Genomic DNA, 12,292 nt, shown 5'->3' with positions numbered 1-12,292 from the left:
TTGATTTAATCAACACACGTTTTGATAGAGATTCATGTATTGACCTAGTAACAGATTTATGAAATTGTACAGAGTATTTGATTCTAGTATTTTGTATTGTTTTTTCTGATCTTTACTCTGTTGTAGATGTCAGTTTTAGACATTTGGACAACAGTGCACAGCTAATGGTCATTTTAACCACTTAAAATAAAAAATTGACTGTTGAAAAAGTTTAATCTAACAGATGACAGTGTTGGACTCTTTGCACTGAGCATTTAAAAAACTGTTACTGTGTCAAAGGTGTTAAGTGTGATCGACAGCTCTGACCTGCCCTGATTCAAGAGCACGTTCAACAATGAGTGTGTTTATTCACTGTGTTGATATTGTCTCTCACTATAAACTGAAAATACCCTGCTGTCCTCAGTGTGACGCAGCTGCACAGCTCAGAACTGAACTTCAGTTACTCATAATGATAAGATGCTGGATTAGATGCAGCTCTGTGTTCGGAATAAACACCAGTCCCACAGAACGCACATTTGCATTTTAACCACCGTGTAAGTCGTAACCAGAAACAAAAAAATACCGATGACCAAAACATCAATTGATGTCTACATGTTGTTTACACTATTTGTCAATTTACACGATGTCTATGATGTATTATTTATCATTTGTAACACAGATAATAATTTGTATGATTTTTACCTGAAATAAATCTGTCTGGATCTATACTTTGCTTTCATTTATGAATAAACACGTTTTTTAATGGATATAAAGTTATTTCTTCCCCAACATATGTTCTATGATTATTCTTGTTTTAAAAAACAGATGTGTATGTAAGAAGAGTGAGGTTCTCTATAATGTTTTAAAACAATCGTTGGTGCAAGTGTAAACTTGAATTTCATACAAAATCTACATTTAAGATCTACACTTTTTTTTTTTATTGCTATAACTGCACATTCTACATCTCCTGATTTGAATAGAAAAGGTAAAAGCTGCCATTTTTACTGAAAGTGAAAATGTAACAAGGTCTAGAAAATGTAGTAAACTATATGTACTGCTGCTGAGAAGTGAGACCAGTGTCACTGGCAGCAGCTTTCTGCAGAGTTTCTTCAGATATGCAGACCCATGCTCATGTGATCCATGCATGTAAAGGTTCACAGTTGTTTAAAAAAAAAGGGAGGACCTCGGTTCAGATGGAGACGGGGCAGGTGATGATTCGATCCTCCAGCATCACGCTGAGCACCAGGAAGACAAAGTAGAGCAGGAACATGGTGAAACCCAGCACCTTATTCATCTTCCACTTACAGGAAGCAATGGAGATGATGACAAAGAGCAGCATGAGGAAGAGGAGCACGATGGCACAGAAGAGCCCATTGCTGCTGACGACCACAGGGGCGAAACCGTGGATGGATGAGAAAATGAACCACGGGACCGGAAGCCTTTAGAAAACAAAGTGACAGAGTGAGAGAAACGGTCAAAACTAATGACTAAGAAAACAGTTTTCCAGGCTACTGGTTCTCACCCAACAGTGATGTCAAAGATGTTACTGCCCACAGAGCTGGACACGGCCATGTCCCCCAGGCCTTTACGTGCCACGATCACACTGGTTATAAGGTCAGGGATTGACGTCCCTGCAGCCAAGATAGTGAGGCCCATGATCTCCTCTGAGATGCCGATGGTCTCACCCACCTACAGGAACAGAACACAGGCTTTCAGTTCATAGTTATGGATTGAGATTTTTAGAGGAACCTAAACTGTATTTTCAGTTTCTTACAACTCTTCATTAATACAAAACAGATTTATTTATTCCATTGCCAGCACCAACCAGATTTGTACTAAACTGATCAGGCCACACACACACACACACACACACAGCCCCTGCCTGAGCTTTGTAGTGTATGGATTGTTGTCTGAAATATCTAAATGTCTCATGAATATTTATTATTGTTGAGAAATACAAAAAAAAGTTCACACTAATTTATATGGAAGATACTTTGTTATTTAAAAATGCAGCAGAAAGCATTTCAAATCTCATTTTTAAAATGTTAGATATTTTTTAAGTAACTGACCTGATGGGCCCACCACACCATGAGATAGGAGAAGACAGCGATCCACAGAATGGAGCCCAGAAAGGTGCCCGCAAAGAATTTTCTGGATTTCTGTTGTAAAAGCAAAACCAGTCAGTCTACAGACCTCTGAGATTCCACAGCTGATCTCAGAGATGTGCGTGTATCTCACCTGGTTGCGAACATCAGGAACTGTGAGCCACAGAGGGAAGACTATGGGCAGCAGGAAGAGGTAGGTGGCTTGTTTACGTCGCGTGTCGGGCCACTCTAAAGACAGAGGCTCATCCTCGTTCTCATCTTCATCTTCATCTTCCTCTTCCTCTTCCTCTTCCTCATCATCCTCATCTTCACTGGACTCATCGCTGTCTTCATCGCTGCAATTGTCATCACTGTCAGAGTCCTCCAATCCCCCTGACCCATCGTCTCCTGCCGGCACATCCTCCTGACGTGTTGGGTGAAAAAGAGAAATAAGACCAAAAGAACACAGGAGCCCAAAGAGGCCTTCTGCTATACGTTGCAGCTCCAGGCACCAATGACTGACTTCTGGGCTTTGTGATAATCACCAGGATGTGGTTGGAGCGTACCTTCTTGTCCTCCGGCTGCTCCTTGTTCTCGACAGCCTCTGGCTCCTTGGTCTGCTCAGCTTTTCCTCCACCATCTGCAAAAGAAATTCCAAACATTCAGTCTGTTTCCATCAAGCTTCTCAGTCAGCTATCTAAAGTAACTCCCATATCATTTAACTTCAGGACCGGTCTTTATGGAGAAATAAACTGTCCTTGGGCAAGATACTGAACCGCAAAACTGTGCTGTAAAACGCTTTGTCATCAAGACTAGATAAGTGCTATAAAAATACAGACCATTTACTGATATCTATAAGTGTGTGAAATTTGGTGCCGCTTGATGTAAATTAAGGAGACTGTTGAGGCTTGGCGGAGGTATGTGCTCTACGGGGTGCTATTAGTTATAGAGTATATTTTATCTGTGTAGAACTTGATGCATTCCTTGTGTAATGGATGGATCGATGTAATTGATATATTTCATATTTTACTACAGGTCACCCACCTGCTACCAAGTAACATGAAAAGATGATAAAGACACATTTTCTGTGGGTGGCAAAACAAAGTTATCTTATTACATTAATGGAGGGAGCAGCACACACAGCAGACACAAACAGAATCTGAAAGCTTAATGAGTCGTATGACCAGCGGATGCTTCCATGTCACCTTCACTTTTGTCTTGAGTTTTGCTGTCTTCCTTCCGGCAAGCCACATTATTCAGAGTCTCAGCCTTTTCCTTAAATTTCCCTACGAACAATCAAACAAGCAGAAACACACAGAGCACTGTGGTGAACCATATGACGGCAATTACTCAGTGACACATGGAGGACAAAGAATCAGTCACAGCAGCGATCATGAATTAACCACAAAGTAAAACACAAGCAGCAGCATAATTCATCAGAGGACAATGACACGACAGGAAGAATTAGCTTATCAAAGGAAGTGAACGAGAGATCTTTCTTCTTCTCACCACTGAAAAAACAAGGTTGCTAGTTACTGTGCAGTACATGGTCGGCCAGGTGGAAACTATAAACATTCTTTTTGATTATGATATTCACAGCATTTAAACCTTAAGTCAAAGCTTGTTTTTCTTTTAATTGTGCTCATATTAACCAAACATGAGAAACCACTGTGTTAGTGTCTTTTTGTTTGGCAGCACATTTAGGTTATGTTAAATGAGCAACACAATATTTATACAGTTGCTTTAATGCATCTGCACAACAGATAAAGGGGAGTGGGTCGATACAGATTGTACAGACTAGTGTGCTAGTTTGATGCCCAGAGGCCTGAAGGATGACAAAGCCAGGGGCCACGGTCACAGGTAGAAAAATCTAAGGATTCTCTACCATTGCTGAAAGATGATTCTAATATGATCAATGCATTGTAAAGCAACCTTTAAAAGTCTGTCGGAAAAAGCTGTGGGAGAAAAACAGTGCAGTGATTTAACTTCAGTATCTTCCTACTTCTCTGTATTGTAACTGATACAACCAAAATGAATCATATATATATGTATACATATGATTGGCGTGGATCCCTCCATAGACGATCAGAGGTATTTATCTGCTTAGTATCAATCTGGACTTAGTGCTGCCTTCATTAAGGACTCTTTGCTAATCCAACAGTCGTAAGAACAGTTGAAAAGACACATAGTTATCAAGTATCTGGCTTGTTGTCACGGCGACATGGTACTCACCCTCTCCTAGAGGGTCTAACGTGTGAATCATGAGTTGGAAGATGGTGTTTCTCATGGTGCTGTTGTGTAAGGAAGCGGAACTTCTCCCTCGCTGAAAGGACGGCCTCAACTGGGGAGAGAGAGACACCTGAGGTCAGTACAGCTACTCGCAGTAACAGACAGGGACACACCACTGTTAGACAATCCTGTCAGAGTGGAGGTCAGCCCTGTCAATTCATTCAACAAGTGCATTTACATGTGATGGATGATTGCTTATTAGCATGATGCTAAGATAAATGGGACTGCAGAAAGGTAAACAAGAAGCTATTAAAAACATCAGCTAAAGATAATGAACAATAGTTCATTGAATGGTTGATTGATTTCTTACCTTTAACCGGTTCTTGTCCTTTTGAGGAGGAGGAGCATTGTCTTCATCACCCCCATTTGTCTGCGTGCAACAATGTTTTGTCAGTGATAATCATTCATTGGTTGAGATAGACCAAAGACATTTAAAGGTTCAGTGTGTAGAATGTAGTGACATCTAGTGGTGTAGTTGCATGGTACAGCTGAACACCCCTTACCTCGACCTCCCCTTCCAAACATGGAAGAGAACCTGGGGCAGCCTTCATTTGTCATAAAAACTCGAAAGGTGTTTGGTTTTTCCAGTTTGAACTAATGTATAAAAAGACATGGCGGCCTCCGTAGAGAGGGCCCGCTCCCGATGTTAACATAAAGATTTTTCATTAAAAAAGGCTCATTCTAGGGTAAAGAAAACAACAATCCTTACAATTTAGATGATTACACACTAGTGAAAACATCACTAGGATTATTTTATATTAAATTTCTGCCAATAGATCCCTTTCACCTAAATCTTACACACTGGACCTTTAAGTATAAACTGAACATTATAATCTGATGCATCGCTATTTCACACTTCAGTTAGTGTTACGTGACAATAAAAAAGATGTGTGAATAATGTTGATGGACTACAATTTGGGGAAATTACCATTTACACCATTAAAAACACTATAATATTACTATATTATATATAATAACATTAGTTCATTGGGGACCCAGCTCCAACAGTAAACTATATCCAGCTCAACAAAAGCCCAAAGTGGGCACATGTAGATACTGTAGCTTTACCTTGTGTAAATTAAGCCTCAATCACAATTACCAGGGCCACACATAGTAAATGTTGATGCTACAGTTTGTACAGAGCTGGAGCTCCTCTACGGATTAGTCTCCTGCAGCTGATTAGCTTTGGTTCACCAGGGCCTCTGTTCGTGTCATTTCACTCTTCTGACATATATTGCACCTAACTCCACAGGTCGGATGAGAGATGTGTAGTGATGACTAATATGGTTTTCTATTCTAGTAATAAACAGTTTTTGATTATACATGAGTGCATGTGTTGGTTTCCCTTTTGAGAGTGTATATATTTTTTGTTGCAATGTTTGATGTTTACAACATTAAACACCAAAATAAATTATGCCAGTAAATATATATAAAGCATCACAAAAAGCGACGGATCATGTTCTCACCTTGTCAGGTTCCTCCACAGCAATGATTTTGACGATGTTCTTGTGTTTGTGGAGTTGGCTCTTGAAGGCCCGCTCTAATTGCACATTAAACTTCATGAAGATCACATAGAGACAGTAACTGGCCACCAGCATCATGCTCTCCCACCACATTATGACATTATCCAGGAAGAAGATGATGAGTAAGATGAGGTCGAGTATGTAGAAGGACACGTCCCTGAAGAGTGGCCACCAGGTGAGATGAAGAACCTCCCGAGACAACAAAGCGCACATTCCAATCACGAACAAAATGTTGAAAACTGCTGAGCCAACTATCGTGCCGATGCCCACGTTGCTGTGGGCGATGAAGACCCCTATCAAAGAGGTGAAAAGCTCAGGGGCAGATCCTCCAGCTGCCATGAAGGTGGCTCCTGCCACATCATCAGAGATGGCTAACTTGTCTGTGATTACCCCAAGAGCAGGAACAAAAAACTCATCACACACAATGGCAAGTGACACAAACATGTAAATCATCCCAAATATGTGGAGGACCACCCAGCCTTGTCTGCGGTCTGCGATAGTAAAAACATCTTCAGGGTATCCTCCTCTAATATGTGGAGCCTCAGGAGGAGAAGCTGGAGTGATGGTGGTGAAAGGAGGAGCTGGAGCTGGTGTGGGGGTCTCTGGTGTGGGGGTCTCTGGTGTAGGGGTCTCTGGTGGAGGCTCAGGGGCCATGTAGATGCAGTGCACGAAAGTCCGGTTTGTGGTTGTCAGTGGTGGAAATTCAGTGGGGGTGGATGCTTTCAAATCTGACGTCGTTGTATCCGGATGTTTCACCACATGCACCTCAGTCGTCGTTTGATCTGTGGGCTCTAATTCATGAGTTGCAGTGGCAGGTTCCTCCAGCACCAGAGTCTCCACTGTAACCTCATCAACCCCCTCTGTTGAACCTTCTCCAAAGTCCTGAACAATCTGAGGCCTTGGCAGAGGCTCGTACAGTCTGGCACTGATGGTCAGCTGGTAGAGGGTGCAGAGGAAAACCCCAGAGAGGAGAAACACCACCCGGCTCAGCTGCAGCCTCTTCCTTCGTGTATAGTGCATGGTCCTGCAGAGCAGCGTGGTTACTGGCTATGTCGAATTAAGCTGCATAAATGGGCTTTGGTAGATGACAAGTCCTGCTCGCTCCCCAGCACACCATGGGGTGACTGGATTTAAAACTACAGTGGACTGATTCATGCCACATCCTCGGCTCCTTTGAAAAGAATAAACAAATTAAAAGAAGCATCATAGATAAGTAATGTATGCTTCCAAACATCTGAACTGTCCATGCAATGCACTTCCTAGATAAGCTGTTATGACTATATTATTTACATTTTTCATGGTTTTATGTGTAAGACTACAACTGAACTTCCAGTAAATAAACTACAACACCAAGCAAAGTCAATGTTTACATGCTAAGAGAAATAAAACCTGTGTGATGATTAAAATAAACAGAAAATGTTGTATGATAGTTTAATCACAAATGCAGACTTACCGCTGAGTGAAGATTTTGCAAAAGTCTCCAAAAAGCAGATTTCTACAGCTGGATATTGTTGCACTAGCAAAAGTCCAAACTATTGCAAACAGTGGCCACCGGGTTATGTAGGACACGGGACAAGTCTTCACAGTGGATCAGCATAATACCTAATACCTGAGGTCTTCTAAGAGGATTATGTGCATTGTCTCACTCTCACTTTATCGTGAGCCTACCATAGTAATATTTCATTGAGCACAAAATGAAAGTGGTGCTTTGGTTTGATGTTGTTGTATTACATAGGCACGACTATTGAGTAAAATCCTTTTCTGTAACCTGACACTGAGACAAACTGTTTAACTGTTGATCAGACAAAAGAAGGATAACAAAGATGTCTTCCTAGGTTATGGCAACTTGAAATGGGAAATTGACTCTTTATTTGATGTAGTATAACTTCCCTGATAAATGACTTACAAATTTGAAACTATGATCAATTGCAGCTCTTAATATTCTAACTTGCTGATAGAACAATAGGACTAGTGTGTCGGATAAGGAGTATGGCTTAATTAAGAGCCTATTTATATAGAAAAAGCATGGGGGTAGAAAAAGATGTGTAATATTCCCACTTCTACCATCATTTGCACTGGTGGTCTATAAGCATTTACAGGGAAATATCTTTCATGTCATTTAAGTTAACATTGTGCTCTAAGATATTATAAATTGGGGGCTGGGACAGGGAGCATTGTGTGTTTGCTGGGACCAGCTCACCTCTGAATTCCCTTTCCCGCTTCTGGATGTATTCAAGGGTGAAAGGCTGATGAAATGAAAAGGGAATAAATCATTAGTTAGTTCTCCTATATAAGATCCTTGCATTTGACTATTCTGCATCTTCACTCCGAGATCCCTGCGACTCTCTGTGTTGATCCTTTCTGCAGAAAGCCCCTATTAGAATACACAAAGACAAATTTGGTGTTCCAGCCTCTGGTATTTTTAGATTTCCATCACATTACGTAATGAAAAATATTTAAAAAATCACAAAAAACAAAACAAACAAAGCAGTTTACAGAGCGAAAAAGTTAACAATTTAATTATTGATATAGGCACAATATATACTGTAGAGAAGGAGAAGAAATATAGCATGAAAGGCAAAAATAAACAGAATGATCAAAAATCGAATATATTGATAATATGTTTAATTATACATGTATTTGATCAAAATATATATATTTCTTTATATGTCAGTATACAGTAATGTTCAAGTGAGCAGTGTATGTTTCTCAACTTGCATGTGGACATGTAAAAATAATCAAATGAACAAAATCTAGCAAGTGGTCATCTTTTTCTACTATAAAAATATTCACTGGAAAAATATAACATACAATCTTTAATATTAATCATAAGATGAACAAACATGTCTCCTCTAAACAGCTACTATGTTTCATATATGTTTACATCACAGAGCAGAGAGGTCTAAGATGAGAGGAGAAATAACAGTTCTGTGTAGAGTTCTGTGAGTCGTCTTCTTTATAATGCTGCAGGCTGCAGAGAGTGTCACTCGAGGCACGTTATGTTGGCAGTGACCAGCTGACTCATATCTAGCATTCCTATTGGCTAATCCTGAATTAAACTGTGCTGGTGTGTGTGTGTGCAGAAGCAGAAGTAGATTCAAGATGTAATGTGATAATTATATGTTTGGACATTATGGTAAATTTTGCCTTTTAAGTAGTTATACTTTCATCTGTCTGTGTCATGAGCGTATATGATTTAACATGCACAGAGGATTTAAGGCCTTTGAACCACAGTAAGGGGCAAGTTAATGTTGAGCTACTGAACCCTTAAATGAAACAGCAGGAAGATGAAGTAGAGCAGGAGCATGATGAAACCCAGCATCTTGTTCATCCTCCACTTGCAGGACGCAATAATGACGACAAAGAGGAGCATGAGGAGGAGGAGGAGTGTCACGGCACGTAAGAGCCCATTGCTGCTGACGGCCACTGGAGCCAAACTGTGGATGGATGAGAGCAGGAGCCATGGGACTGGCAGACTTGTGAAAGGAATAAGATGGAGCAGGGGGAACAGACAGAAACACCCAGAGAGAAGGACAGAGGGAGGAAGAAACCTGTCAGCTGTAGGTTAATCAGGATTTCTTTTTTAGTCTAGTCGTGAATATGAGAGCTCACCTCACAGTGATGCCAAAGATGTTACTGCCCAGAGAGCCAGACACAGCCATGTTACCACGACCTTTACGTGCAACTATCGCGCTGGTAATGAGGTCGGGGGCGGACGTCTCTGAAGCCAGGATGATTAGAGTCTGATGTGAGACGCCCATGGTTTCACCTATCTACAAGAGCAAGTGTTATCAAATTCAGTCTTCAATCTAATCTACAGCCAGGACACACTCTTAATATGACCTATAGGATACACTGTTTCTGAAGGATTTTTGACACAATGAAAATACAGATGATTTAAAATAGAAAAATAGAGTACAGACTATGATAGAATAATATAAAATAAAATAGATTTTGTTGCAGACAACAAGGCAACTCATTTAAAAGGTCACCTATAAGAATTACAACCTCCACTGACCCGATGTGCCCACCACACTTTGAGGTAGGAGAAGACAGCAATCCACAGAATGGAGCCCAGAAAGGTGACCACAAAGAACTTTCTGGATTTCTGTTGGTCCAAAGCAAAAACACACCGTGTTCAGGTATTTGAGTTTCCACAGATGATCCCAGAGATGTTTGTGCCTCTCACCTGTCTGCGAACATCAGGAACTGTGAGCCACAGAGGGAAGACTATGGGCAGCAGGAAGAGGGAGGTGGCTTGTTTGCGTCGCGTGTCAGGCCACTCTAAAGACAGAGGTTTATCCTCATTCTCCTCTTCTTTCACCGTCACTTCGTTCTCATCATTTTCACTGGAATCTTCACTGTTTTTATCATTTTCGTCTTCATCATTACTGTCAGAGTCTTTTGACCCACCCTCTCTTGCAGACATGTCCACCTAGGAAATAGACCTTTGGTGAGTTGACCATGATCAGGGATAATAAAGTAGTTATATATTTTTGACATTTTGCTTTCAAACACACAGTCTGTGTTATTTTTAAAAGTTCCATAGCTTTGTTCTCATGATGAGTCAGAGTTGTAACATGCAATATATCCAGATCAACTTTGTTCAAATTTCTCCCAGTACATGACAATCAATGATATTGTAAGTTAATGAATATGGGAAATAGAAAATAATGCATTCCATCTGATTTTAGACCAGAACAACATTTGTCACAGTCGTGCTCACCTTGTCAGGTTCCTCCACAGCAAGGATTTTGACGATGTTCTTGTGTTTGTGGAGTTGGCTCTTGAAGGCCCGCTCTAATTGCACATTAAACTTCATGAAGATCACATAGAGACAGTAACTGGCCACCAGCATCATGCTCTCCCACCACATTATGACATTATCCAGGAAGAAGATGATGAGTAAGATGAGGGCGAGTATGTAGAAGGACACGTCTCTGAAGAGTGGCCACCAGGTGAGATGAAGCACCCTCCGAGAAAACAGTGCACACATTCCAATCACGAACAAAATGTTGAAAACCGCTGAGCCAACTATCGTGCCGATGCCCACGTTGCTGTGGGCGAAGAAGACCCCTACGACGTAGGCAAACAACTTTGGGGCAGATCTTCCAGCAGCCATGAAGGTGGCTCCTGCCACATCATCAGAGATGGCTAACTTGTCTGTGATTACCCCCAGAGCAGGAACAAAAAACTCATCACACACAATTGCAAGTGACACAAACATGTAAATCATCCCAAATATGTGGAGGACCACCCAGCCTCGTCTGCGGTCTGCTATAGTAAAAACATCTTTAGGGTATTCTCCTCTAATATGTGGAGCCTCAGGAGGAACTGGAGCTGGTGCAAGGGTCTCTGGTGGAGGCTCAGGGGCCAGGTAGATGCAGTGCACAAAAGTCCGGTTTGTGGTTGTCAGTGGTGGAAATTCAGTGGGGGTGGATGCTTTCAAATCTGATGTTGTTGTATCCGGATGTTTCACTACATGCACCTCACTCGTCGTTTGATCTGTGGGCTCTAATTCATGAGTTGCAGTGGCAGGTTCCTCCAGCACCGGTGCCTCTGCTGAACTGTGGTCCTCTCCAATCTGAGGCCTGTAGAGTCTGGCACTGGTGGTCAGCTGGTAGAGGAAACCCCCAGAGAGGAGAAACACAACCCAGCTCAGCTTCAGCCTCTTCCCTGTTGCACAATTCATTTTCCCAAACATACACACATGAGCTCAAGGCCAGCTTCCTCACAGGCAGGGCGTGGAGAGAAAGACTCCAAAACTTCAGCCGACCGATCTTTCACATCGTTTGATCCCTGGACAGAAAAAAACAGCTTGAAATTGAGATAATTTATACAGCAGATGGAGCAAGTTTCTTCTATTCAGACATGAGAGCAACAGCAATAAAAACAGAGTGCACTTTTATCCCAGATCCAAATTAAACAAAAATCTCTTCAAGTCTTCACCATATGCATCATCACAGTCTTAAATCTTAAGGGATTATGACAGAGTCTTGTCCTCACACTGAAGCACTGGTTCTGCAGCCTGACAGACCTTTACTCTATTTATGTTATTTATCATTTACAGCAGTAAACACAGAAACAATGTGAGCTCTGTCTTACCTTTAAAAAGTGGCCGAACTTCAACTAATTTTTATTTTATACACAACAATCCAATATATTGTTTTTTATATCCAGAGCTGAAATCGAGTGGATCGATCCTTCGTGTCCGATGTTCCCTGAACTGAAAAGAAAAAAATGTTTATTCTTTCGTCGACCAGTTGTTTTTCCAGCTCATCACATTTAAATATGAGCTAACATCCAAACCCTAAACTCAAACCTATAATGCGCACGAGTAAACACGAGTATTGTTTAAATCACTGATGATACTCCCGGATTGTTTTTATGTTAATCTCTTAGCGCACAAACATGAAC

At 41.2% G+C, this 12,292-nt stretch overlaps 2 protein-coding genes across 2 annotated transcripts; both read right to left on the bottom strand.

The window, feature by feature from the left end:
* Positions 1 to 1,057: 1,057 nt before the first annotated feature.
* Positions 1,058 to 6,895, bottom strand: LOC117763058 (sodium/potassium/calcium exchanger 1-like). Its single transcript, XM_034587916.1, has 9 exons — positions 5,819 to 6,895; positions 4,663 to 4,722; positions 4,296 to 4,404; positions 3,269 to 3,349; positions 2,630 to 2,703; positions 2,218 to 2,487; positions 2,049 to 2,138; positions 1,502 to 1,668; positions 1,058 to 1,418 (listed from the first exon to the last, which is right to left on the bottom strand). Exons 1-9 carry the CDS (start codon positions 6,893 to 6,895, stop codon positions 1,169 to 1,171), a joined length of 2,178 nt encoding a protein of 725 aa, XP_034443807.1. The 3' UTR covers positions 1,058 to 1,168.
* A 1,382-nt stretch (positions 6,896 to 8,277) lies between these two features.
* On the bottom strand, positions 8,278 to 12,280 carry LOC117763618 (sodium/potassium/calcium exchanger 1-like). Its single transcript, XM_034588884.1, has 6 exons — positions 11,981 to 12,280; positions 10,602 to 11,674; positions 10,065 to 10,310; positions 9,894 to 9,983; positions 9,488 to 9,648; positions 8,278 to 9,351 (listed from the first exon to the last, which is right to left on the bottom strand). The coding sequence occupies exons 2-6, from the start codon at positions 11,577 to 11,579 to the stop codon at positions 9,132 to 9,134; spliced, it is 1,695 nt and encodes a 564-aa protein (XP_034444775.1). The 5' UTR covers positions 11,580 to 11,674; positions 11,981 to 12,280; the 3' UTR covers positions 8,278 to 9,131.
* Positions 12,281 to 12,292: the final 12 nt, after the last annotated feature.

Source organism: Hippoglossus hippoglossus, chromosome 6 (assembly GCF_009819705.1).
Source record: "Hippoglossus hippoglossus isolate fHipHip1 chromosome 6, fHipHip1.pri, whole genome shotgun sequence".
NCBI lineage: Eukaryota > Metazoa > Chordata > Actinopteri > Pleuronectiformes > Pleuronectidae > Hippoglossus > Hippoglossus hippoglossus.
Note: the sequence above shows the minus strand (reverse complement) of the source record. Positions and strands in the feature narration are given on the sequence as shown.

What these genes read in the sequence shown, in the direction of transcription:
- LOC117763058 (XM_034587916.1), bottom strand. Translation starts at nt 6,895, where the DNA reads ATGCACTATACACGAAGGAAGAGGCTGCAGCTGAGCCGGGTGGTGTTT. An exon ending in CTGTGGAGGAACCTGACAAG is followed by an intron (nt 4,723 to 5,818) that starts GTGAGAACATGA and finishes TGTTGCACGCAG; the next exon opens with ACAAATGGGGGTGATGAAGA. An exon ending in TTCCTGATGTTCGCAACCAG is followed by an intron (nt 2,139 to 2,217) that starts GTGAGATACACG and finishes CTTTTACAACAG; the next exon opens with AAATCCAGAAAATTCTTTGC.
- LOC117763618 (XM_034588884.1), bottom strand. Translation starts at nt 11,579, where the DNA reads ATGTTTGGGAAAATGAATTGTGCAACAGGGAAGAGGCTGAAGCTGAGC. An exon ending in CTGTGGAGGAACCTGACAAG is followed by an intron (nt 10,311 to 10,601) that starts GTGAGCACGACT and finishes TCTATTTCCTAG; the next exon opens with GTGGACATGTCTGCAAGAGA. An exon ending in ATCTTTGGCATCACTGTGAG is followed by an intron (nt 9,352 to 9,487) that starts GTGAGCTCTCAT and finishes TCCTTTCACAAG; the next exon opens with TCTGCCAGTCCCATGGCTCC.